At 40.8% G+C, this 26,946-nt stretch overlaps 1 protein-coding gene across 3 annotated transcripts in view; it reads left to right on the forward strand.

Moving 5' to 3' along the window:
* WBP4 (WW domain binding protein 4) overlaps positions 1-15,483 on the forward strand; it is a 34,413-nt gene extending 18,930 nt beyond the window's left edge. For all 3 annotated transcript variants that reach the window (XM_065581168.1, XM_005301468.5, XM_065581169.1), the window contains exons 8-10: positions 8,556-8,722; positions 9,799-10,010; positions 15,033-15,483. In XM_065581168.1, the coding sequence (XP_065437240.1) occupies positions 8,556-8,722; positions 9,799-10,010; positions 15,033-15,240 (587 nt within the window). In that variant the 3' untranslated portion in view covers positions 15,241-15,483. The remainder of the gene's footprint in view (positions 1-8,555; positions 8,723-9,798; positions 10,011-15,032) is intronic.
* The last annotated feature ends 11,463 nt before the right edge of the window (positions 15,484-26,946 follow it).

Consider the following 26,946-nt stretch of genomic DNA (forward strand, 5'->3'; position numbering starts at 1 on the left):
ACAATAACCTTGCGACCCCTCCACAACTCCTCTTTGGGTCAGGACCCCTACAATTACAACACTGTGAAGTTTCAGATTTAAATAGCTGAAATCATGAAATTTACGATTTTTAAAATCCTATGATCATGAAATTGACCAAAATGGACCATGAATTTGGTAGGGCCCTATCAGTGAGCTTAGAAATGAAAGAAGAAGGGAGATGGGGCATTAGTTGGAGAGGCAAGTCTGGTCAAAGATGTTTTTTTTATAAGATAGAAGAGACTGAAGCACGTTTGTACGTGAGGGGAAAGACCAGAGGAGAGTCAGCAGTTAAGAAAAAAGTAAGGGGGGGGGGGAATGAGAGTGGGCTGTCTTCACTGATACAGTTTACATACTCTCTCTAGCAAGCTTAAATTTCCTAAAATAGAATATATACAACTTGGGAAATTATAGAGTAAGATTTAGATTTTAAAATAATCCAGCCAGTGAAAGAGAACCAATTTCCCCATTACTTCAATAGTGGACTGAATTTGATATTTGACCAGTTATTTTATTATTGATCATACATGTATAATTATCTGACATGAGTGTAGGATCAAATAATAATAGCCTGGATTGTTTCCTCCTACAGAAATACCAGTGGGGGAGAGATTGCAGAGATCCTCTAAGGGAGGGAGGGATAGCTCAGTGGTTTGAGAATTGGCCTGCTAAACCCTGGGTTGTGAGTTCAGTCCTTGAGGGGGCCACTTAGGGATCTGGGGCAAAATCAGTACTTGGTCTTGGTAGTGAAGGCAGGGGGCTGGACTCAATGACCCTTCAGGGTCCCTTCCAGTTCTATGAGATAGGTATATCTCCATATAACAGTTTTCCTTAATCTCTTTTCTTGCATAATGCAGCTTTCTGCACACCCCCTCAAAACGGGCAACTGTTCTGTCTCTAAACCTTACTGATCTTTGGGACTCATAGTAGGACAGGACTGGCCATGTGCAGATTCTCTACTTTTGTCCCAACTTTGGGGTCCCTTTGTGCTCCCAGGCAGTATAGCTACAATCAAGCCATACTGTTACACTAATAAAATAATACCAACAGGATCTTATAAGAGAGATGAGGCAAAATGCCAGGTTTATTGTAAATACAGAGAGAGCGCGAGAAATCAAGATCTGCAATTCAATATTATTTCACTCCCATTTCTTATTCATTCACACACTCATTCATACACGTTCTGCAGAGTTGTTATAGTTACCAGCCTAGAGGTTGCTCATGGCAAAGTACTGGCCAGGTAGCCTGCACACGAGGGTGGAGCCGAGTCCTTGTCAGATGCACATTCGATGCTCCTGGAGGGTGGTTGCAGAACCAGACTCAAAGTTTTCAGTCTTTAGAGTCTGTTCTTATAGGATTTTGTCCTTATACAAGTCTATGGGAATTGCTTCATCCTGCTGATGTTTGTTTGAGGTGATTATCAATCAGCAGGTGGCACATCCCTAATGTCTGAGTGTTATCTTATTCTTTGGAGTCTTCAGCCCTCCATCCGGGGGGGGGGGGGGGCACTTGGGTGGATTCCGGACTGCCCTGTGGGGTCATCCAGTTATCTCCGTGCTACGCATTCTTCGGCCAATCGAGACTGAAGTTGTAATTCTTAGGCTGGCACTTCCCTGACCATTCATTCTTTATCTAAATCAATTTATCCTTTATCTAAATCAAGCATCCATTCACATACATCCTCTATTTTAACATACATTTATCACTTATTACTTTACTATTTCTTACTTCTAGCAACTCTCAGGATGTTGCAAATCTACTTAAACTTTAACATACATAGCAAACAAGTTAAAAGCGGTGTTCTGTTTTGAAGAACAATTACAGTTGTTTTTGCAAAGCCTGATTCCTTTTTGAGAACAGACTTTCTGTCTTAGGATGTGTTAACACAATTAGCAGTTTGGCCTTGCATGTTTCTCACAGAGAGGGAGAGACACAGAAATGGAAAAAGCAAGAGGCCTAAGCTGTGGAGAATTCAATCTTACCCCTTGTCTCTCTTGGCCTCAGACTTCTTATACACATACACTTTATGGTTCTAATACAGAAATCCCCTGATATGGTCCAACAATACTGCCAGGAACTTCTGAGCCATTAAGCTGTTCTTAGAACTCCACCTTAAAAGGCAATCCCTAAGTCCAGAGAGGAGGATAGAGTGGAAAGATAATGCAGCATCATGCTGCATTAACTAGGCTGAGCAGCCTAGTTAACACTGGAGGGTGCCCTAGCAAATTGTCTAGGCAACAACACAAACTTTGGGCGTGTTGCAACTGACCTCCAGCCTCCAACCCCAGTTTGACTCTGACCCTGACTCTGGCCTCCTGACTCTAGCATGATACTTCCCTGATCTTGGTCTCTGACCTCAGCCTGACTCTGACCTCAATTCTTGCTTATTTGAACCCGGCTCTAGCAATTCCTTCGACCTCTGCTCACTGACTACTGTCCCTGATGTGTGGACACCAGCCCCGCTGTGACCGCTAGTGCAGACCGCCTATGCCCTGGTCCCTTACAGTTTGCCCAGACCCGCTTCCGACCCCCTTTGCAGGAGCCCCTTAACAGGGATATGGAAGGGACGGGTCTACCATCTCCCATGGGACCCCATGTACTAGATGGTACTAGATCTGCAGGAGCGGGTCGTGCAACTCCAAACCAAGAACCATCTGCTCCATTCCCAAGTGGCACAGCTCCTAGTGGAAAATTAGACACTCCATGAGCTGCTACTACAGTCCCAGGAAGAGAGATCTGTGCTCCAGGCTTGGGTTGGGTCACTGCTCTCTGAACAGCGTCCTGCAGTACCACTACCCAAATGTTTTGATGGAAACCACCAGAGGTTCAGGGGGTGCCTGAACCAATTTTCTCTCTTTTTTACACCGGCCAGGCCAGGGTGGGACTAGTGATCAGTTTGCTAGCTGGAGAAGCACTGGATTGGGCCTCCTCCATGCTGGAGCAGGACAGCCAGGTGTTAACAGACTGGAACACCTTCCTGTGAGCATTTTCTGCACGTTTGATGACCCTCATCACACTCACCCAGTAGAAGCCACACTACGAAGGCTCCAGCAAGAGCCAGCTGCCTCGTATGCTGCCTAGTTCCATCACCTCATGGCTGACATTGAATAGAATGAGGCAGCCCAAATTCTGCTTTTTCGGTATGGCTGTAGTGAGGAGGTAAAGGATAAGCTAACCCACGTTGAGACCCCAACCCACTTGGATGCTTTTACTGACCAATTTCTCCGCATCAACAACCAGCTGTCTGAGCAAAAGGAAGAGAGGAGGGGCACCCTGCCACCACTTTGCTCAACACCACTCCAGAAACCCCAGGGCCCAACTGTGAACTGATGCAGGTTGATCTAGGTCACCGATGCTTGACCCTGGAAGAAAAGAAATGATGACCGCACAGTAACCTATGCATTTATTGCGAAGCACAAAGACATGCCGTCGCCTCTTGTCCATTGTGGACCTCAACCTGCAAGGAATTGGGAAGTGAGCGAGGCCAGGCCCTATGGTGGGGGAGAGGCAGCCTGGGCACCACCAGGGCTCTATGTTCTGGAACTACTCCCCAGTCCTCAAGAGAAACTTGATCCAGGACACGCAGGTCCTCCCCACACTTCCAAGTATGAGTAAAGTTACGTACCATGAATGAGGCCAAACTGATTCCCCCTTAGTGGGACCTGATTGATTCCAGGGCTACCAATAACATCATAGATGCTAAAGCTGCTTGAGCACTACAAATCCCCCCTCTGTTTAAAGCCTACATCAGTCCTTGTAGAGGCAATAGATGGATACATCCTGTCCTCAGGACCAGTAATGCAGGAAACAGAACCCCTAGAGGCTGTAATCCTGGCCCTTTGGGAAGTGCTACAGTTCAATATGATCCATTCTCTACACTGCCTCCTAATTCTTGGAATTACCTGGCTGGAGCAGCACGACTCTTGCATCTCCTGGAGAGAAAAAAGGGTCCGCTTTCCCTTGGAATACTGCTGAAGGGTCTGCCTGTGTGCAGGTGGCTTCAAGCCTCACAGTCCCCGTTTCCTGTAGCCAATTGGAAACAACAGAACCTGTGGGGGAATGCAAGATGGTGGCGGCTAACCGGAAGGAGTCACTCCCAAGCTTGAGTCCCCATCTCCCTGAAGAGTATTGGGATTATGCAGACATTTTTTAAAAGAAAAATGTAGACACGCTACCTGTGCACCAAGACTACAACTGCCCCCATAGACCTGCAGCCTGGGGCAAAGGTCCCTTATGGACATATTTATGCGATGTCCAAACCAGAACTGGCAGCCCTTCGTGTGTGCGTCCAGGAAAACCTGGACAAGGGCTTCATCTAGCACTTCACCTCCCCAGCAGGGGCTTCGGTCCTTTTCATTAAGAAAAAAGACAGGCTTAGCATTCTTTCTATAGACTATCGGGCCCTAAACCAGGTGATGGTCCAAAACCTGTATCCTCTGCCCTTAATATCAGAATTACTAGATCATGTGTGGTCTGCCAGAATTTTTACCAAACTGGACTTCTGGGGTGCTTACAACTTAGTGCACATCAGGGTAGGAGATGAATGGAAGACTGCCTTTCAAACCCCGCTATGGGCACTTCAAATATTTAGTAACGCCATTCAGGCTGACAAATGCTCCTTCAACCTTTCAGCACTTCACGAACAACATATTTTGAGACATCCTGGACCAGTATGTAATCATCCATCTCAATGACATACTTGTGTTTTCAGATAATCCTGAGCAGATTTGTTACCACATTCATTCCATCCTGAAAAGTCTACAGAAGATTGGCCTTTTTGTGACATTGGGAAAATGTACCTTTGACCAGTCCTCCACAGAATCCTCTCCCCAGAAGGAGTCAGGATGGACCCTCGGAAGGTAAAGGCCATCCGCAACTGGGCAGTGCCCTATTCCCTCCGGGAGTTACAGTTCTTCTGGGCTTTGCAAATTTTGCCAATTGTTCATTACAGGTTTCTCAAGGTAAATAGCCCCAGTAACCAACCTACTCTGCAAGGTCATCAAATTTGTTTGGACACGTGAAGCTCGCCATGCTTTTGAACAGCTCAAGGCTGCTTTCACCACTGCTCTGCTTCTAGCACACCAGGACTCGGCCCAGGCATTCATAGTGGAAGCCATGCCTCCAACATAACCATCGAGGCCATACTGTCTCAGAGGTATGGTCCACAGCACGTGTTGCACCCCTGCACCAACTACTCCTGAAAACTCACCCCCTGAAGAATAGAATGATAAGATAATAAATAAGGAACTGCTCACAATTAAATTAGTCTTGGAATTCTGGCACCATCACCTCGAGGGAGCCCGACACCCAGTGCAAGTCTTTTCCAACCTTAAGAACCTTGAATATCTGTGGAAGGCTCAAGCCTTGAACCAAAGATAGCTCAGGTGGGCATTATTTTTCTCTCAGATCAATTTCATTATCACCTATCACCTGGGAATCCGAAATGGGACAGCCAATCCCCTATCCCAAAAGGGGAATACTACCAAGAGGGTGAGCGGCTTAATCAAAAACCACCCCATCTCCTGAAAACTCTCAAATTCCTTAGTGCACAATACACCAATAGCAGTTTTAAGTGCACTGTTAAACAATATTAGAATACCATTTATTTACATTTTTGGGGTTTTCTATACTTTCAAATATAGGGTTAGGGCTGGGGGCTCTGGGCTACAGCCCAGCTCAGGGCTTCAGCCCCCCGGGGGCACGGGGCTCAGGAATTCAACCCCTGGGGGTCTCGACACTTCAGCCGCTCTCGGGGTGCGGGGCTTCAGCCCAGTTTGGGGCTCGGAACTTCAGCTGTTCTCGCTGGGCTCCAGCCCCCTTGCCACCAGGGAAACTGCAGGCTGGAGCTGCTTCAGCCCCCCCGCTGTCCATGGAGCTGTGGGCTGAGGCTTCAAATCTTCCCCCCCCCCCCCCCCCGTCCGATGCCTTCTGCCCCGCCCAGAGGCATGTGATTAACACATTCAAAAAATTAACTCGTGAATTTTGCTTTCAGTTAATCACAGCCGTTAACTGCGATTAATTGACAGCGCTAGTTGCTGACTTTCCAAAGTGCTGGGGGGTGCTCAACCTCTGGCTCTGTCCCAGACCCCACCCCAACTCCACCCCTTCCCCCAAGGCCCCACCCCCACCTCACCTCTTCCCGCTCAGTTCCGCACCCTCACCCGAGCATGCCGCGTCCTCACTCTTCCCCTCTTCCCTCCAGAGCCTCCTGCCTGCACGCAGCGAAACAGCTGTTCGTGGTGGGTGGGAGGCACTGGAGGGGGGAGGTGCTGATCCGTGGGGCCTGCTGGTGGGTGGGAGGCACTCTGGGGGGGTGGGGGAAAGCTGATAGGGCAGCTGCTGGTGGGTGCTCAGAAGCCACCATTTTTTCCCTGTGAGTGCGTCAGCCCCGGAGCACCCACGGAGTCGGCGCCTATGCTGGTTTGAATCTTTAACAGAGAATTTTTTTCCTTGGGTGTCAGAATTTTGAGTTAAATACCTGGAAACAAAGAGGTTTAAGCAATCTAACTTAAAAACCCTTCTTCACCTGCAAAAAAATTGAACTGTGTCCTTTTTTTGATTCGTTATGATGTATGAAGAAGACTTGAAAGGATGGCTTTATTTCTTTATTTGTTGTTGTTTTTCATCCATATTAGAAATTCAGCATTTGTCTAGGCTTGAAAAGATTGTAGGATGGAGAACTAGTGAAATAATGCCAAAAGACACAAAAGAATGAAAGTTAAGCTACTGAGAAGGAAAGTGATTTTAGTCAATTTCTTGTAAAAACGCTTTGCTTTTTGTTTGTTTGTTGTTAACACCTATTTAATTGTAATAACTAATCAACATTTTGGAGAAATGAATTCTTTCTTAATGATTAAAGAACCTGCCCTTCACTTAAGTCTTCAGAGCATAGAATAAACATCTGAGACTACTGACATTTCTCCAGAAAAAAACAGGGAAAATCAGACTTGGCAGTCTTGATATTTCTAAGGATGCAGAAAAATAACTCTTCTCAGCATATGTAGCCTAAATATGCAAAAAGATGGGTTTTGGTTTGGGGTTTTTGTAGATTTGTTTGCAGGTCATTTGTCAGTGCTCTCTTTTAAACTCCAGTTTGTATTTTATAATTTGTGTTTTGTTACTTTTGACAGTTCTACATAGTTGTGTAAGCTGCATGAACAACTTCTTTGTAACTATTTTGCTTGGTATTATTTTATACCTGTTGGATTTTGAGTTACCATTCATTGTGACCACCAGACAAATATTTGTGGTTTTAATTTTCAGTGCAATTTAACTCTGTTGGAGTACATGTCCTCTTAGTTAACCCAATGTTCTAAAGAAGGGACAATTGTCAACAAAAACTCTGTTTTGTTGTTAACAGCTTTGAAGGCCACTAGATGTCAGTACAACACACCTAAATAAGAAAGCTTTTGCTCTTTGAAGATAATAAATCTTAGAAGTGTATTTGTTAAATGTTTTTAATTAATAATATGTCTAAAATATTAAAATAATGTCAAAAGTATGATAGTTTTTATTAATTTGAGTGTTCCTTTAAAATAATTTTTTGAGAGTCAGTGTACTTTCCAGTGTTATAAAAGTGATTTGGCTAGTCAAATAGAATCTGTCTATGCAAACTCTTCAACTAATTGCTGACTCTTCAAATTAATGCTGGCAATTACTTGGTTTTTCACTTAATAGTGGAACATTTTATTAAAATCAGTGCATTTAAGGCAATTAAGTGATGACATTGGGATTTTCAATATGTGGATACATCCATCACACCATCTCACTCAACAAGTTTACTGGAACATCATTGTTTAATTCAAGATAAGGTCATGTCCCTCAGTTGTTTGAGGGATTTCCAATAAATCAGGTTTGGATATGTAAACGCTGCTTTTTAATTAAAGAGCCTTAGTTCTACTGTATGCTACTGAGGCAGCTAGCACTGAGGAAACTGATAGACGTTTAGTCTGTAAATAGGGATGCTGGCTTTAACATCTGTGCGGAGGGCTGGGACACCATATCTGAATATGTTAGAGTAATCAGTGCAAGAGATGGCAAATGCATGGTCAAAGGTATTTTTGTAGTGGGGAACAGTGTGGGTTATAGCTGTGTTAGTTATGTTCACAGTTACATGCCAAAGAATCCTAATCCATTATTAGGGTTGTTATAATTAAATTATCCAATCTGAAAAGAGAACTAATGGTATGTAAAGTAAATAATGTATAGTAGGTTGGATAGGTTTAATTGAAGTATTTCTACTTTAAAGAAAAGATCAAATGCATAGTAGAGGACAGGATACAGCAAGTCTTTTCATAAGTTGAGTGGAACTGTCATGAAACTTGTGTTTAAAAATAAAATATTGAAAAAGTAATTTTGAGCAGTCTAGAAAGAAAACATGAGAAAAAAAGAAAAGTGGAAGGGCTTATGCTAAATTCTTTACTGTATTTTTCACATGGAGCATATGGTACTGCTTAAGGTTAATGTTGTCAAAGTGGAACTGATGTAAGGCCAGAATTAAAACATGAATAATGTGACTGTCCAAATATGTTGAACAGTATCAACGTGGGAGAAGCCTCATGGTTTTGTTTCATCTTCGTATGAGAGCAATAAAGATGACAATCATCCTGAAGAACACACCACAGCGGATTCAAAGGGATCTGAATCAGATGCTGAGAAGGATGGTAATAAAAGTGAAGTACAAAAGCCAGAAACAAACTTAAAGGTAAGTTTTTTTTTTTTCCCATCAGATTTACTTTATGTACAATATTAATGTTCCGGAATAACGTGATTTCATCTTTCTGGGTGGCTATATTGATTGTAGTTAGGTTAAACCTGATTGATGTTGATAAGAATTAGCACTTTATAATGCTTGAAAAGCAAAATAAATAACTGTTAATCTATAGGAACATCAGCAGCACTGTTACACCATGGAAGATAGACTCTTCAATGTGGGTGGCTTGGATGTAGCTAGAGGTGCTCATGGTTTCCAAGGAAGGGCATTGGCATCCCCATTAGATGATCCTCAGATTGATATTGACTTCAATATGTGGCTATAATTTTTGGCCCATATTCTTCAAAGATATCTGCTTACAGTGGGACACCACAAGATCATGGCCATTGTCTGAAAATTTGACACTTACAGGCTTTCCTATTAATTGTCCGTCAAGACCAATGGTAGGATAAAAGTACTGTCAAAACTAGATACTATGTCTTCATATTAAAGTTCACAATAAAGGCTGTAATTTTAGGTATGGGTAGATAAAATTTTTCCAGTGCATTTTATTTTGAGTCCAGAAACAGTAACTTCGGCTTCCAAAGATAGTGTTTTTATTTAAAGTGTGAAAATACCCAGATACAAATGCTTTAAGGTATTATTCCAATTTTCTTCCCCCGTTGTGTACAAAACTAGTCAAAGTTCTACCAAATGTTATCCATAAGAAAGTGTGCAAAGAATATTTAATTAAAATAAGAATTAAAAGTTAAATATATATGATAGAGCTTTGTTTTGTAAATGTGTATGTGGTATTCCACTCATTTTCAGCTGTGTGAGACGGGACCTTTTAACTATAGCTTGTTCTAATGATTGTTCTTCTTATGCATGTATTGAATGACTGTCTCTTTCTGAATGGAGTAAGAAGCTTGTGGAGAAAAATAGTAAAATTCTACTAAAATATTGTTTCTTTATTGCTTTTGGTTTTCCTTGGTTGAAAAGTATAAATAATAGATGTGAAAAAGAGCAATATTCTGTTGTTTCATTTAGGCATTTTTGCTAAAGGTGAGGTTTTTTTTCTTCCTTAGATGAAAAGAGACAGCGATGAAGAAACAGAGGAAGAGAAGCCCCCCAAAGTTAAAAAGATAAGCCCTTATGGAGAGTGGCAGGAAGTTAAACAAGAAACTGATGTTGCTCAGGATGAGACCCCGTCAGTTCCACAAGTTACCTCCCACAATGTATCTAAAAAGACAAACCCTTATGGAAACTGGGAGACAGTTACAGAAAAGGAAGACCCATAGTAAGTGTCCATTTACCATAAGTATTTATAAGAGGTCTATCACCTTGCTGTTCCAGAAGCCCTATCTATAGGGCCAAAACCTGCATTCCTCACTCAGGCAATATTAATACTCAAGTCAGTTGGAGTTTAGCCTGAGTAAAGATTTAAGGGTTTTACCCATGGTGATTATTTAAAAAGTAGTTTTCATTCTTTTTTAATGCTGAAGTTCATTATAATCACAGGGTAAACTTCACAAATTGCTGGTGATGGTTGTTTTCAATGGATTTAGCATTCAGATGCCATGGGCCAGATTTTTAAGTGTAGTTTTGTAGGCCCCATTCTGGGTGTGAATGCAAATTGTCATGCATACAATTTTTTCACCTTTAAAAATTTGGCTCTGTATATATTTTTCCAAAAATTCAGTAATATTTGATCAGAGAAGCAGATGATGCTTGTTGAACTCTCTCTCTATGTAAAAATTATAGGCTAAGTCCTGCCCGTATATTGCTACATATCTAGTAAAATCAGGTATTCTGCTTGCTTACACATTCATTAGATTAAACATGACCTCATGGTCTCATGTCTTGGAGGACATGGTAGAGCCTTCCCATGTTGCTTCTCTACAGGCAGCTAGAAATGGAGCTTGATCTTTTCAGATAGCTGTTATTGTTTATGAGTTTCCCATATGATCTTTTCATAAATTAATTAAAATAATGCATTTTACTAGAGTAAAAATAGCCACTTAGTATTAGTATAAAAATATCTCACTGTTAACAGTAAAAATATTTACTAGTTGCTACAAATTGCTTGTGTTATCCTCAAAAATATGGGAATTTGGGACTTAGAGCAAGGCAATTTGGAGTTTCTTGGGTTCCGTTTCTGATTCTACCCAAAACTCGCTGGTTACCTTGTGGCAAGTCACTAAACTTCTTTGTGCTTAATTTTCCCTCTCTGTAAAATGGGGATAACACTTTCATGTCTCAGAAAGGTTAATTAATAAGGATGCGTGGATCCTTAGGTAAATGCAAAGTTGTACTATTGTTGGACCATCTTATTGTTCAGTGTTTACACAACACCTAGTGGGATCTGGTCCATGAGTAGGACTCCTAAGCACTACAGTAATGCAAATAATAATAACAACAAATTCAACATTCCATAGGTAAGAATCATAGTATAATGTCACTTGTTCAGCTCAGTATAGTTAAGGCTGCCACTTTTCCCTAATTTCTTAAGTTTTCATATAAGATGGTTGTCTGTGGACAAAAGAGACTTTGCTCAGTTGCATGGGGAAGACATGCCCTTCGTTGTCCTTTCTTCAAGAACTTCTGCGATGCAAGTCTTCTTTGTCTTGGTGGCAATTTAGCAAATTCTAATCAAAATGTTTATTCTTTTGTGGGTTGTAAGGTGCAGGCTGGGTTACCTGTGGTTCTAGTATAATGGAAGTGGGGAACAATGGCAAAAGGCACTCTCATACTCCAGAGGTGAGGGATGACTTTTGATTACAGGAAGGACGCAGTCACATCTTCCATTCATGGAGTGAGATGCTAGGCTTATCGTGAGAGGTTTTCAGTTTAACCCACAAACATTAATTAATATTTAGATTATGGTAGCACAGAGCCTTGATCAGAATTAGAGCCCATTAGCTTACCCACTGTAGAAACAAAGTGATAGAGCTCTGTGCAGATAAAAAAAGGTGTATCTGTATCCAATCCATGATCCGCAAAAATTGTCTGTAGATATCTGCATATATCTGCGGATTTTCAGGGCTCTAAAAAGCTCCACAGGTCACTGCGCAGCAGTGACACAGGGCTGTGTCAAACCCCCGACCACGCCGTCACCCCCAGCCCCACTTCTCACCAGAGACCTCCTGTCCTCCCGCCTGCTTCTCCCCTGCTGTACCTCCTTCCTCGCTCCGGGCAGGGAGGCTACAATTCTGGATCCTTCTATGCAGTGCTGCCATCCCTGTGAGGGGCTCGGACACCCCTATGCAGTTGCAGCGGCTCTAATGCACGTAGCCATTGCCGCCTGCTCATTTAAAGAACAACCACACCTTCAAAACGGCGCTTGGCTCACTCCCTTCTGGGAACTGTAGTTTACCTCTTCCCTCCAAGCAAGCTGGGGACTACAAGTGCCAGAATGCCCAGCACGCTGCTGCGTGATTCAGAGAGCCAAGTTGGAGCCTGCAGGCTGGGTGACACCCACGCTGTTCGGGTGTTTGTGTGCCACAGAGCCTTGTGTGGATACAAATTTTGTATCCGCATCCACGCTGCAATACGCAATAATGGTCTGTGGATACAAAACGGATACCCATGGATTTACGGGGCTCTAGTGGTAGAGACCATCTGTTCCCTGAATAGCTTATAATTGAAGTTCATTTCAGGGACTTTAAAGGATTTTTTTTTTTTAAAGTTCCCAAAGTCAGTTGTAATATATATTTAATGACTATATATATTGTCACATGCTGGGGTGCAATCCAGCCCAGTGAGGGGTTGTGTCACCGCCTGCCCTGCAACCTTGGGTGCTTCATAATGCCTTGCTATTGCAGCTCCCAGTCAGGACTACTCACAAACAACCTAACAGCATGCAGGTCACACCCTGAGTGTCTGTTTACCTACAGCCCTGGTCCAGCAACTCTGACCCCAGCAGCCTGTAAGCAACACGCTGCTGACACTCTGGCTTCCACCACCCAACACGCTCCCAGTTCCGAATTTTCCCAAAAAACTGAGTTCTGCACTGTTCAGCCATTTCCTGGACAGTTCCGATATAAAGGTCCATTGTCCCTGCAAAAGGTCAATATTCAACAGTTTGCTACTTTACCTGGAGTTACCAAACATTCAGTTTAAACAGAGCACGGGATTCGTTTAGATTAAAAATAAAACAAGTTCATTTAACTACAGAGAGAGAGAGATTTTAAGTGAGTACAAATATATGATATTAAAGTCGAAAATGGTTACAAGGGAAATAGATAAAATGCTTTCTCTTAGCTAAAACTTAACAAGCTAGACTTGGTTCAAGGCAAAATCCTTACCACATGTTCCCAGCCATCGGGTTGACCCAATTCTCAGGTCAGGATCTCCTCCCAAAGCCAAAGGGCTGGTTCCTTTGTCTTCTTAGGTAAAAGAGAGAGAAAGATAGCTTGGGTTTTTCTGCCCCTTTCTTTTATAATCCAGTTAATCTTTGAAGTGGATTCTTCTGATAGTTATTACTCAAAGCAAAGTTATTCAAACTGTAAAGAAGGCAACATGGAGCCTGGTGGTGAAGGAGGCTCCAAGTTCTTTCTTCTCACGTTTGGTGAAATGCAAATTTGCTTTGCTTCCTGCCATGTCTTCTCCCTGCTGTCTCAAGGACTCTGTTTACTACTTATATGTACATTGAAGTCAACACTCAGTTCTGCATTCAGTATACTCGTGCCTAGGCAGGGCTGTGTAGTTTTGAACATACGTGAAGAACATCATACAGGGATATTTCATAACTTTATATATACTGTTGCTACATACATTTCACCATGATATTATTGACCAGTGAGTTATTCGTTTTCAATAATGCCTCACAAGATGTATTTTGTACAAAGATTATTATAATAGTGTGTAGGGTGTGAATATTTGAGGCTAAACCACTGTGTGTTAGAATATATCAATCTTCAGGAGCACAGGCTTTTAGTGTGGTGGAGATTAGTCTAAAGCAGGTACAAAATATTCTGTATTTCCCTCCTTTCTTCATTAACTCTCAATCCAATTAATGGATCTGAGCAAAATTACTTCAAAAGTTCTTTTTAACCCCGTTATGATAGAGCCCATGGAATAAAGTGACTCTTTTAGTTTATTTTTTTAATGTAATGACATTTATTCATTTATTTGTTTGTTCATTTATTTAGTTAGGTGACATGACGTGACGTGACTTCTGCAGTGGCTGGTGTGGCTGAACTGGGGGCGAGCCGCTCAGGCGGTCCCGGGGACATCCACATCAGCCACTGCTGAAATGGCTCCACAGCCAGCCGCAATGGCACTGCTGAAGCCGCAACTGGCCTGTGCAGCTGGCCCTGGGGACCACCTGAGCAGCGGTCCTGGGGGCAACAGGAGCAGTGACAGGTGGGCAGCCCCAGGGGCAGCCAGAGCAGCTGCTGCTCAGTGGCCCCCAGCAGTTAGTGCTGCTGAACCTTGGGCCCCCCTCCCCAGAGCAGCCCCCCCCTCCCAAAGCAGCGGCCCACCCCTACCCACCAGAGAAGCACCCCCGCACCCTAGCTAAGATTTAGTCAGGGGTATATGGTACAAGTCATGGACAGGTCATGGGCCATGCATTTTTGTTTATTGCCCATGACCTCTCCACGACTTTTACTAAAAATACCCAGGACTAAATCATAGCCCTGGATATAGCATCTCTGAGGCTGCGCAGCAGGAAAGCTGTACCAAACAAATTACAGATTTTTTGCCTCCAAGGGCTTACCGTTTAGTGGGAAAAGCTGGAACTGTGTGGAACAATACAGAAACAATGGCAGCTGATGATTGCAACTCAAACCTTGTATTTCTTAGTTGTTAGGTTTAAGGTCTTATCCTGAGGACTGCTGGCTACCTGCAGCTCTGGTTGACTTCAGTGGTGGGTGTAGCTGCTTAGCCCCTGTTCAAAGTCAAGCTCATGTGACCTGATCCTGTGTGCTTTGGCAAAACTCCCTAATCGTGTACCAAAAGATTGTTCCCTTAGATGTTTACCCTGCAAACACTTACGCACCTGCTTAACTTTACACATGAGTAGCAATAATGGCTATTATAGGACTTACATGAGCAAAATGCTTACATGCTTGAGTGTTTGCAGGATAGGGGCCCTAGTTTGCTATTTGTCAGCTCACCCAAGGCAAATACAGTATTTATTTTAATGCCAGATTATCATGGTCATGATGAGGATGGGCAAGTAAACTTGTGCCAGGGTTATAAAATTTCCTGACAATTTTGTCAGGCCGCTATGAAAATAAAAGTGCTGTCTGCCATCTGTGGTGCCATTCTTGTTCTTGTCATCTAGTAGTTGTTGTTTTTTTACCTCCTCTTCTAGTGAAAAAGTGGACTTAGAGCTTCCCAGTACAGAGAGTGACTATCTCCCTCTGCCAGTGCTCCAGGTTCCAGAGGATGCAAAAATGATATTTAAAGAAAAAACAGTCACCTCCCTTGGAGACCTGACAGAAGAGGTGCCGATCTTCAAAAAGAGAAAATTTGAAAATGGAAAATCTAGAAATTTACGACAAAGACCAACTGATCAGTAATAAATTAACAAAGCATTTTAGATGCTGTTTAAACGAGAGAGGGTCAAAAGTTACTATTTTAAACAAGCTTTTTTTAAAGAAAATGTTGGTTAGAAATTAAGAATTTATAGTTATTCAAAAATGTATTGAATGTGGATTGTAATAAATTTTTTATTTTTATGTTAATGTGATTATATTTTGTTTTCTGAATGGATAATTGCACAATTTATGCAGTGTTGTAAATACATTTATTTTTTATTTTAAGCCTATCTGATTTCAGTTTGCTCAATGTGTGCTACTTTAAATACAATATAATATATAAGATTTTGACTACTCTCCTAGGTATATGGGAATACATCAATGCATAACTTGGAAAAATATGGTACAGAGCATGTGTGTGAACACAAGGAGTGGATAAGCGGCAGTCCACAGGTACCCATGTACTAGAAAGTAGAATTAAGACCCAATATGATATAAGCAGAGTGGCCTTCCAGCAAATACGCTTTGATTTAATAGTTACAAAACTGAAGGTGATGCAAGTGCAACCCACTCCAAGTATAATTTGAGATTTTCAAAGCCAAGGTAGGGGAGTGAGCCACACAGATCCCATTTATTACAAAAGCGAGTTTTGAAACTTTTGAAAATCTCAGCCAAGTATTCTAACTTAGATTAATGGAAAGCAAGACTGTACATACATGATAAATATATTGCAAGTATACAGAGATTCAAACCTTGTTCTGATTAATCTGTTTTTCATGATACCGTGATAAGTACCACCTCTGTGTCACACGTATTTCTATGGTTTCTTCCCCATTGTGTTTTTTACTGTATATTTTTGTGTCCAGGATTCTTCCTCCAGTTACACATTTATTTTCTTTCTTCTCTCCATATTTTCTTTGTCTGTTTCCTTGTAAGTCAGGAATGGTCACACACAGTAGTTTCATGAACAAGTCCTTCAAAGTTGGAGTCATGCTCCAATGCAAGACACTATTTTAGTGGTTGTTGCTTGTGTGAAATGTTCACATGAGTGCACTGCCTAGCTACAGAGTGCTAGACTACTGATCATAGAATCTGGTAGAGACCAAGTGTATAGTGATCCCAACGTGTGGACATATGTTAGGAGAGGAAAACAGAAGGATGATAGACATAGTTGATTGCAGGGCTGTCACAGAAAGCTGCAGCTTGAAGTCCATGACGTAAATGATTAAACACTTTCTTAAGGTTAGTGTCCTAAAATTCACAAATTGAGTTGATTTCTATTTTTTCAGATGATAGAGTGGTCTGTGTTTAGCATCATCAAAGTCCATGGACTGCAAAAGATGTCAAGTATCAGGGGGTAGCCGTGTTAGTCTGTATCCACAAAAACAACAAAGAGTCCGGTGGCACCTTAAAGACTAACAGATTTATTTAGGCTTAAGCTTTCATGGGTGAAAAACCTCACTTCTTCAGATGCATGGAGTGAAAGATACAGATGCAGGCATTATATAATGACACATGAAGAGAAGGGAGTACCTCACAAGTGGAGAACCAGTGTTGACAGGGCCAATTCGATCAGGGTGCATGTAGTCCACTCCCAATAATAGATGAGGAGGTGTCAATTCCAGGAGAAGCAAAGCTGTTTTTGTAATGAGCCAGCCACTCCCAGTCCCTATTCAAGCCTAAATTAATGGTGTTAAATTTGCAAAGGAATTTTAGTTCAGCTGTTTCTCTTTGAAGTCTGTTTCTGAAGTTTTTTTGTTCAAGAATAGTTACTTTTAAATCTGTTATAGAATGTCCAGGGAGGTTAAAGTGTTCACCTACTGGCTTTTGTATGTTACCATTCCTGATGTAAAAGAAGATGGCGATACATAAAGCTTCCCAAATTGTTGGCTGTGATCCACTGGGTGCTCATGGACTTTCTAATGAAGAGCTAGTGTGGGTTCATAATGTGTAGTGGTGCCACTTCTAAAATCACGAATACCTCATTAGAGAGGGTCTCAGTCAATTATAGAGCATGTGTACAAGCTATGAATATTTCAGCGCCCAGATACAATGTGATGTACCTTATAAGTGCTTGCCCCCTGCATTTCTTTACTTGAGCAAAGGCAATGTCTTTGTGGCCCTGCAGTTCATTCTACAGGGGGTGTGAATTGCAGCATGCCCTAGCATGTTGTGCTGTCACTTCCCTGTGTGAATGCTGCAGGCACAACTTAGGAGATACCCAGTTCACCGTTAACTTAGGCCTCTTTTAAACAAGACTATGTTAATGCAAACTTAGGTACCTTTTAGTTCATGTCAGCGGCATCCACATGGTGTTACAGTGCAGCATGCTAGTGCATGCTACAGTTCGTACCCTCAGAGTCTGTACTGCAGGGGTGTGTAGACAAACCTAAAGAGTGCAGGATTGGGGACCTTGACTGTAAATTACAATAGAGATTTTTTTAATTTTTTTTTTTTTTTTTTTTTTTTTTTTTTTTTTTGGAGCTCTGATATTTTCTGTGGATGCAGAGAGGAATGAAATGATTACAGATTCAGGCCCTTGTGTGCTGCTTGTGTTGCACTGTCATGACAATTGTGTTTATCGTGGTACCTGCCACGCTGTGAGAAATTTCAAGGAGCTGTTTAGTGTCCACTCAGAGACCAGCCCACATAGGAGCAACTTTTCAGGATGCTCTGAATGGCCTTGTGGTCATAGGTCAAGTAATGGTTACATTTATTCTTTGCTCACATGATCAATAAGGAAAAGTACTATGCAGGTAGTGGCCTAGGACACCTGAATTGGTGTGATTATGTAGAAAATGCCTAACTATAGCTATATGTCGTGTTTAAAAAAAAAAAATCTTAAAATGAGAAATTAAAATTGTTAGAACTTTTGTTCCTTGAGGAGCTCCTGAAAAAAGGCAGCCAGAAATCAAAGACATTGCAATATGCTGAGTTTAATAGATCAATCTTAAAAAAAAAAAAATCCAAACACTTATTTTTTAGTATGAAAAAGTGTCAGAGGTTTTCTTTATTCACCACTGACAGTCTCTTTTCTCCCTGGTGGTTCTTCTGATTTTATAGGTAATGGCTACTAAAGAAGGAGAGTTGGAAAGCCTCTCGCCCATAACTTATTAAAAATTTACAAATTGTTCCATCAGAAGTAAAATTTACAAACTGAACCAACATGAGGTGAGAGTCGCAGTAAAGTTGGATTAGGATCAGTATGGCCGCTTTCATTAGGCACATTTGTATGATAGTAAGTGTGGTTTCTAAAACCTACTTTCCACTTCATGTGAAATGCATCATTTAAGTTCCTTCCCAAAAAACACATTCATAATTATTGTCAGTATTATGTCTTTTCAAAATGTAATCTGGTCTCTAAGAACATAAGAATGGCCATACTGGGTCAGATCAAAGGTCCATCTAGCCTAGTATCCTGTCTTCCAACAGTGGCCAATGCCAGATGCCCCAAAGGGAATGAACAGAACAGGTAATCATCAAGTGATCCATTCCCTGTTGCTCATTCCCAGCTTCTGGCTAAGTTTAAGAAGCTTCATATTTAAATAGGCATTGTTGCTTTTGGACCATGCTCCAGCACTTTGGCAGCTATTTCCTTGTTGCATACCTAAACTAAATATTTTCTGATCACATACAGAAGTGTTACCTCATCTAAGAATTAGTTAGGGATACTGATACGCCAGGGCATATTTACTACATATGCACTGATCATCTCAGTTCCTAAGCTCTCATGCCTTTGGCACTCAGCACCCCAGGGGATTTTATGGTAACTAGTTATGCTCTGTGTATTCTAGTCCTTCTTTAAATTGCACTTCTTTAGCAAGTCCTATTAATGTTAATTTGTCAAACAAATCAAGGTTTTATTGTTTAAAAAAACCCTGCAGTGTTTTCTGATCGATCAGTTTTCTCATCTTCTGGTACATTTTGTATCTGAATTGTATTGTTTGCCTAGATTGTAAGCTCCTTGGGGCAGGAACCATATCTTCCTTGGTTTGTACAGAGTCATGCAGTCTATCAGCACTACTGTGCAGCAATGATTATTGGAAAAAGAGAAAGGTGCTGTGGTCCAATGTCCACAGCACTGGAATGGGACTCGGATCCAGGGATTTCAGACCCAGGCTCTGCTACTGTCGGGCGCTGTGACCTTGGGAAAGTCACTTCACTACTGTATTTTTATTTCCCTTTCCACCTTTTGTCTGCTTAGTCTAGTTAGACAATAAGCTTTTGAGTAGGACTGTCTCTTACTATGTATTTATACAGTGCCTAGCACAATAGGGCCTGAGCTTGGTTGAGGTCTTTAGATGTTAACATAACACTATTTGTTTATTTGTGGTTTGGCGTGATGTGGAAACCTGTCTGCCAGGAACTGCACTGAGACCACCTACTTTTCACTTTGCGACTACTTGACAGGAGCTTGAATGTACACGCTGAGGTCTGAACACGGCAATTTGTTTGAAATCCACACTTTTCCATTTTGAGCAGTAGTTGTGTTCAGTGTTTGTATTTGACACATTATGGCCCTGAAACTCAAATCCAATTATAATGTTCAGATTTAGGGTTTTGGTCAAGTCTACCTCTGGTCGCAACCTGAGTTAGATTCAAACTGGTGAAAATTTATTTAACCCCTCACTAACCCCACGAGTCTTCAAGTTTCTGTTTTATTCTATAAAAGTAATTTTGAGGGACCACTTTTTAATATTATTTGGCTGCTAAGAAAGGGAGAATCTCCTTTATTAACAAAGCACCTCCCCTTTGTTACCATTATTCAAATAATTAGTGTCACCGTTGACCTAGAACTGTCTTCTCCAGTATCTCCCATATGTGTAAATATATACATCACCAAATATGCCACAATACCAATGTACATCTTTACCCCAACCCTTACTCCTGAAAATACCCATTAATGCCTTCATTTCCTCTCAGCTTGACTGTTATAGTTCCCAGCTCTTCAGACTCCAGCATATGAAGTATGCTCCTGCCAGGTCTGCCTCATAAATACAAGAAGCACAACCTAATTACATGTATTTACAAATAATTTTCTAGTAATTTCAGGATTGATTTCAAGTAGTCTTTGACCCAGTTCACAATTTCCCTCCTTGAGACAAATTTTATTCAGTTAGTTACGCTGGTATAAATACAGAATAATTTAATTGCAGTTAATCTTTGATGTTCACTAAAATCAAAGGAGTTACTATGGATTTACCCCAAAATGTGACCCATTATGTTTAAAACCTGACATGGACCTGGTCCATCTTAGTCCATCTGCTCCCCTACCCATTTCTTCTGTTAGATTCACTGCCCCTATGTCCTTTCACACAGTATCATTACTGTAGGTGCAAGAGCCTCCTTTATAGCTTCTGCCATCTGCCTTCCTGTGTTTCTGTCTTGACCTCTTTGTCTGCTCCCTTGCATCTACCTCATAATTCCTCTTTCCCTCTACCTGCTATTTAACTTTTGAATTGTATTATTTCTTTCTGTGATTATATAACCTAGCTGTGTAAAACATTTTGGGATATAGTTTGTATGAAAGTTGCTGTACAAAATAAAGCAATATTGTATTGTAAATAAAGTAGTAACCTCAACAAATTGGAGTTTGACACATGTAGTTGCCATTCACAATTTCCAGAAAATGGTATGAAACTTGTATCAAATCAAACTGGTATCAAATTTGTACTTGTCAATGTAGAAGTAGTCTCTATAATAATATTATTTTTTTTTGCCAAAATTATATTGCCAGCTTTACAGTTTATTTGCAATCAAATGTTTACATTGATAAACAATGGGGAACTGTTAGAAATTACGTGTTTAGTTTTTTAAAAATTCATTATTTGCCAGGCCAATGGACCATTCTCATTTTATTATAACTTCTCCATTCAAAGTACAGAAAATTACCAGCTGCTGAAGTGGAGCTGACGTAAAAATCCTGAATAAAGCTTAAGACGTAAGCTAACAATAATATTCATATTGTTAAAAGATTTTTAAGGCAGCATAAGAGATTTAGACACACATGTTCCATTAAAAACTGAGGATAATGATCAATATAAACTAAAAGAAGTGTGTTACTACAGAACTGTTTATATGAAATTCTATTCTAAGTTCTTATACCACGTTCATCACCATAGTATCTGAGCGCCTTCCAGTAGTGCATTCAGCAATTAATGGAAATTGCTTTACACCCAGTGCACCAGTCATGAGTAACAAATGGCCTTGGGTTAAAATTGTTAATTTTTAAATTTTTAACAGAATGCAGTTGGGGTTTGTTGTAGTTACTACTTAGCAACATCCAAAGTATATATCGAAAAGGATGTTTTTCATATAACAGATTATCATAAAGTGGTCTTCACAGTTATTGATCTGGATGAGAAATAACTCAGAGACATTAAGGTTAAGATTTTTAAAAAGATGAGTAATACAAGCAAATATTTTTATCAGGTTTCTTTGAATAAGAAAATCCTGTAGTAAACTTGTTTGGGAATTTCTTTTACAGAAAACAGAGCCGCCTGTTCAGCTGCATAAGGAGGACAGAAAAAATAAGGTAATGGCCAAGCAAACAGTTTTTTTGCTGGTTATGAAATTTGGTTTATCATCATAGGAGGGAGGTTATTTCTGGGAATTAGCTGTATTTATTTCTACTTCAGGAAACATTCATAATCCTAAAAATACTAAAGACACTGATTAACACAGACTTAAGTCAAAGAAACAAGCTTCATTTTTGTAATATGGGTATAAGAATAACTTCTTGGTTTTCCAAGTGACTGAATTCATTCATAGCTGCAATATCACCGAGAACTTTGCTGATATATTTTACAAATGACTAAATGAAGGCTGAATTTTTATTAAGACTGATATTTTTCTACTGGTCTAGAAAAAAAATCTGTATTTTCACTGTCTTGCCCATAACTTTGTTATACTTAATGGTTTTTCTAGTATTTCTTCCTAAACTTATGTTTAACCCATGCACATAAGAAATTTAGCAGTGCTGTGAAAGTACTGTCATACTTAGACACAAGAGAAGTCATAGATTTTAGCATGTCTTACAGTGATTCCTGCTGTTTCATTTAGGAATATGTTGCGAGGCTACACAAGGAATATTGTCTCGTTCTAGAAGTCAGAGGAAGAAGGAAATAGGATCAGAATGATTAAAATTCATGTTTTATTAAAATATTGACATGGGAATACCCTACACATTAGCCAAAGGCTCTGGATAACATATCCTCATGAAAGATTCCCTTTATGAATTCTCAACCTACTGAAAGAAGTGTTCTGCCTCTGCCTGCTGAGGTGTAAACCACAGAGAAAAGCTGTGTGCGAGAAGCTACACTTTCAAAACTATGCTCCCTATATGCACACAGTAATAAACTGGCAGCATTCGCCTAAAACATCCTCATCCTGTTAGCATGTGTTGACCCTGCTGAGAAAGCTGAGTCATTGAGGCATATGCCTCATTATTCCAACATAGGTACAAGGGAAATGGGAGTGACTCTGTGGAACAGAGGTTCAAGGGAGTGGGCTGAGAAGTCCTAAGGGGAGACAGCTTAAGCAGGATTTTCTGTGATCTTATTTTTAATTGATTTATCTCAGTATAGCCAAACCCCAGGAAAGGTGAGTTTGGACTCCATATAGCGTGCAGAACAGTGTGGGAAAGGTGCCTGTTCACATACAACCAAAAATAGGGACTGTGCATAATATGTATAGTCATATTACATGTTCACGTTGGCCTCATACTGGGCTCTAATTTGAACATGCATAAGTATGTGGACAGCAGTGTTTGTTTTGGTTTTAATTTCCATGTATCATTTCAAGCATTTAGTATCAATGAAATATTGGGGGACCTGGCTCAGAAATTACATTGTCCATTAGAACTGTAAAGAGGTTGTGGAACAGAAAGGTCAGAAAACATGGGCACAAGAAAAGGACTCTGCCCTCTCTTATTTCCTGCCCAGATCTGATGGAGTGAACAGCTGATCAACTTTCACCTGAAAAGTATCCCTGAGCCATCAAATGGCCCAGTAGCCTGCATGAAAGCACTCTTAGGTTTTGACACCATGGCCTCCTCCTCCACAATGCATTACCCTTGATTTTCCCCAACACAGTTCAGGACAGACCTGGATTTCAACAGCAATAAAGAAAGCCAGAAGCATTAACACCCCTTTGTGACAGGACCTGTGGGGTATTATCTATTGCTCATTTGCATCTCTTGGCTTTTCCAGGCCAGGTAGAGGAGCTGATGCTGTTTAAACAGTAAATGCCATAGGCACGTAATAACTATTAGTATCGATACTTTTGGAAAGTAATTTGTGAAATATAATTGCTGTGAAAAATACTGTTGCATTATATCTATCTGAAAATACTTATCTTTCTCATTGCCATCCTGACGATAGCTGCTACATAGAAAGTAAAGAAGTTTTGCCAGATGTTCAAGTGGAATCTACATTAAAAATGCCAAATAAAGCCCAAGAGGTAAACAAAATGTACACTTAATCTTCAGAGAAAGGGGTCTTTTTATTTTTGTTTTTGTCACATGGAATATTCTCCCAAAGTGTTTCAGAGAAGCCATTAATCTTTCAGCTACTAATTTTAAGATAAAAATGCTTACAAGGTTATATCTGTCTATCCATATTCATGCAGTTATGACTCCTAGAAATGGAAAATTGTACCTTGGATGCTTGGTCACTATGGTGATGGGGTATTGTCAAACAGGTAAATTGGGAAAGATCTTGGTGACTAAGAAAGCATTACTAGTGCTCAAAGAACATATTTGTCTCTTATGCTAATTAGTTTAAGAGTTAATATTAGTATTAATGTTAACACAGTTTTTAATTCTCTTAGTAAAATTGCCTGTGGTAAGTATAAACAAGATGCTCAATACTAAACAGAAAGTTATTTATTTATATTATAATAGCATCCAAAATGGACTAGGTGCTATAAAGATATGAAGAAACAGCCCCTGCCCTAATAAAGAGCTTTCATTCTAAAAAGAAACATACAAAATCAACCTGTAAGTCCCTATGGGAGGATCACAGCAGTGTCAGAGGACACTTCAGTGGCAAAATGGCTTCTACTCCAGAGTAGGAGGCTGAGCCAAGTAAAATAAGGTGTGATTAAGGTTCACATAACAATCCCCTGAAGACATTAGCAAGCAGTGTGATTTAGCACAGCCTAAAATCAGGCAAATGCAAAAGGGGCTTAAAGGGTACATGGTCAAAGGACATGCCTACATTGGAGATGGAGGTGTAATTTCCAGTTCAGGTAGCTTTGATCAAGCTAGCACGCTAAGAATCGAAACACAGGCATGGCTGTGCAAAGAGTGGAATGGGCTAACGGCTCCAAGTGCATGCCTAGGATTTCAGACGGGATCATACTCAGGTGGATGGGCTCTCATGACGCCCCGGCTACACTTCTATTCTTAGTATGCGTGCTCCATCAGATCTACCTGCACTGGAAATTACATCTCCAGCTCCAGTGTAGACATACCCAAAGCTGCATTATAAATGCATTTTACTGCAGGATTCCACCTTTTATCAACTATGTACCACCACCAAGTATTTAGTATTTGTGCCCATCTATTTGCCGATATATTATGTGTATATAAATCCCTCCAGGCTTTTTATTACTGTAATTTGGGTGGGCACACCTAGGAGCACTAGTCATGGACCAGGACCCCACTGTGCTAGGCACCGTTCACATAACAAAAAGATGATCCATTCTTTACTTTAATATGTACATGTCATAGGATCATAGAAATGTAATGCTGGAAAGGATATCAAGATCATCTAGTCCATTGCATTGTTCTTGAAAACCTCCAATGATGGAGAGTCCACAGCCCCTTTTGGAGGCCTATTCCAGTACTTAACTACCCTGACAGTTAAGTTTTTCCTAAAGTTTAACCTAAATCTCCCTTGCTGCAAAGTTGATTATTTCTTGTCCTGTCTTCAGTGGACATGAAGAACAATTGATTACCATCCTCTTTATAACAGCCTTTAATATATTTGAAGACTGTTATTAGGTCCCCCCCTCGGTCTTCTTTTCTCAAGACTAAACCTCCCCAGTTTCATTAGCCTTCCTTCATCAGTCATGTTTTCTAAACCTTTTATAGTTTTTGTTGCTCTCCTCTGGACTGTCTCCAGTATGTCCACATCTTTTTTAAAGTAGGCACTCAGAATTGGACACAGTACTCCAGCTGAGGCCTCACCACTGCCAAGAAGAGTGGGACAGTTACCTCACATGTCTTCCATATGACACTCCTGTTAATATATGCTAGAATATTAGCTTTTTTTCATAATTGCATCACATTGTTGACTCATATTCCATTTGTGATCCCCATTATACCCCCCCAAATCATTTTCAGCATTACTAGTTAGTTTTCCTCATTTTGTAGTTTTGCATTTGATTTTTTTCTTCCTAAGAGTAGTGTTTTACATTTCTCTTTATGTCATAACATTCTTTTCAATGAGTTAAACAATGTGAATTTATCTGACTACTAGGATGCTGTGATTAACCTGAAATCAGTACAAGAACTGGGTAAGCAGCTGGGTTTTGAGTGGACAATTGTTGCTAATGAGCTGGGATTCAGCAGAGCAGAAATAACCCAGTTTCACTCAGCTAGCACAGAGAAGAAGATTCAAGCACAGAAAATGCTGGAATGCTGGTAAGTAGCTCAAGCTGAGAGAGGAGTGCAAAGTCCCTCATCCTTTCAAATAAATAGTTGTATTAATCATTTTATACTTTCATCCACATCCCACAGTTAAGATGGCTCTGACCTATGGGGATACTTTTATATTATTCCTATTTTTCTTATCGCGTTCAAAAGAAATGTTTATATGATACTTGTCACAACCTGACCCACTACTCTTCTGTATGGTCAGCAGTCTGTTGCAAGTAAACCCACTTGTTGGGTCATAGAATATAGAATATGGGTCCCATGTGCTTCCAAGCCAACTCTGTCTGGGTAAAGTCTCATCACTGTTTCTAGTTCTGGAATTAAAGAGCACACTCTCAGGTTCAGATCTCATCTGGCATCCTTCTTCAGCATGTGGCAGACTGACGCCCAGCTGCCCTAGATCCTGAAATCAGTGTCAGACCTCTCAGTCCCCCACCCACAAGTGTCTACACATGCTCCCTCAGAATCCCACCTATGCTCTGGTCACTCTGAGTTTCTATTTTAACCCATTTGGGGACAGATTGGCAGGAATGCAAGAAACACAGACTCAGCAAAGGAATTTCTTAATCAGAGTCACTTTACTCTTAAACTACTAAAGACTTACAGATTTTTGAAAACAAAATAACTCCTGAAACACACCCTCCCCTTGATCTTACAGCATCTGAGAGTCCCAGGTTTGTCAGCAGTGTTTGATGCTGGACAGAGTTCCTCCTGCATTCTCTCTCCTTCACGTCCTTCTTACATGTGGCAATGGTCAGTCCTCCAGCACAGAGCGAACATTGCTCTTAAGTAGGTCACTCCTGTGCCATGTGTTCCACTGGGAAGATCTAGCTCCCTCCCCCAGTCATGCTTGCCCACCTGTGTAGAAAAAACTTGATCCCAGGGTTGGACCAGTAGTTGAGATAATAAAATTCAATCACCCTAGACTGCAGCCTTGATAGTGTCTCAGTGATAGTTCTTCAATGAGGCATCCAGTACCTTTTCCAGGTAGGGCAGCTGTCTGGTATGCAGTAAATAGGCTGCCCACCAATAAGTATAGATGTGTTCAATACATAATACAAAGTGGAGGTCATACTTTGATACAGACA

Source organism: Chrysemys picta, chromosome 1 (genome assembly GCF_011386835.1).
Source record: "Chrysemys picta bellii isolate R12L10 chromosome 1, ASM1138683v2, whole genome shotgun sequence".
Lineage (NCBI taxonomy): Eukaryota > Metazoa > Chordata > Testudines > Emydidae > Chrysemys > Chrysemys picta.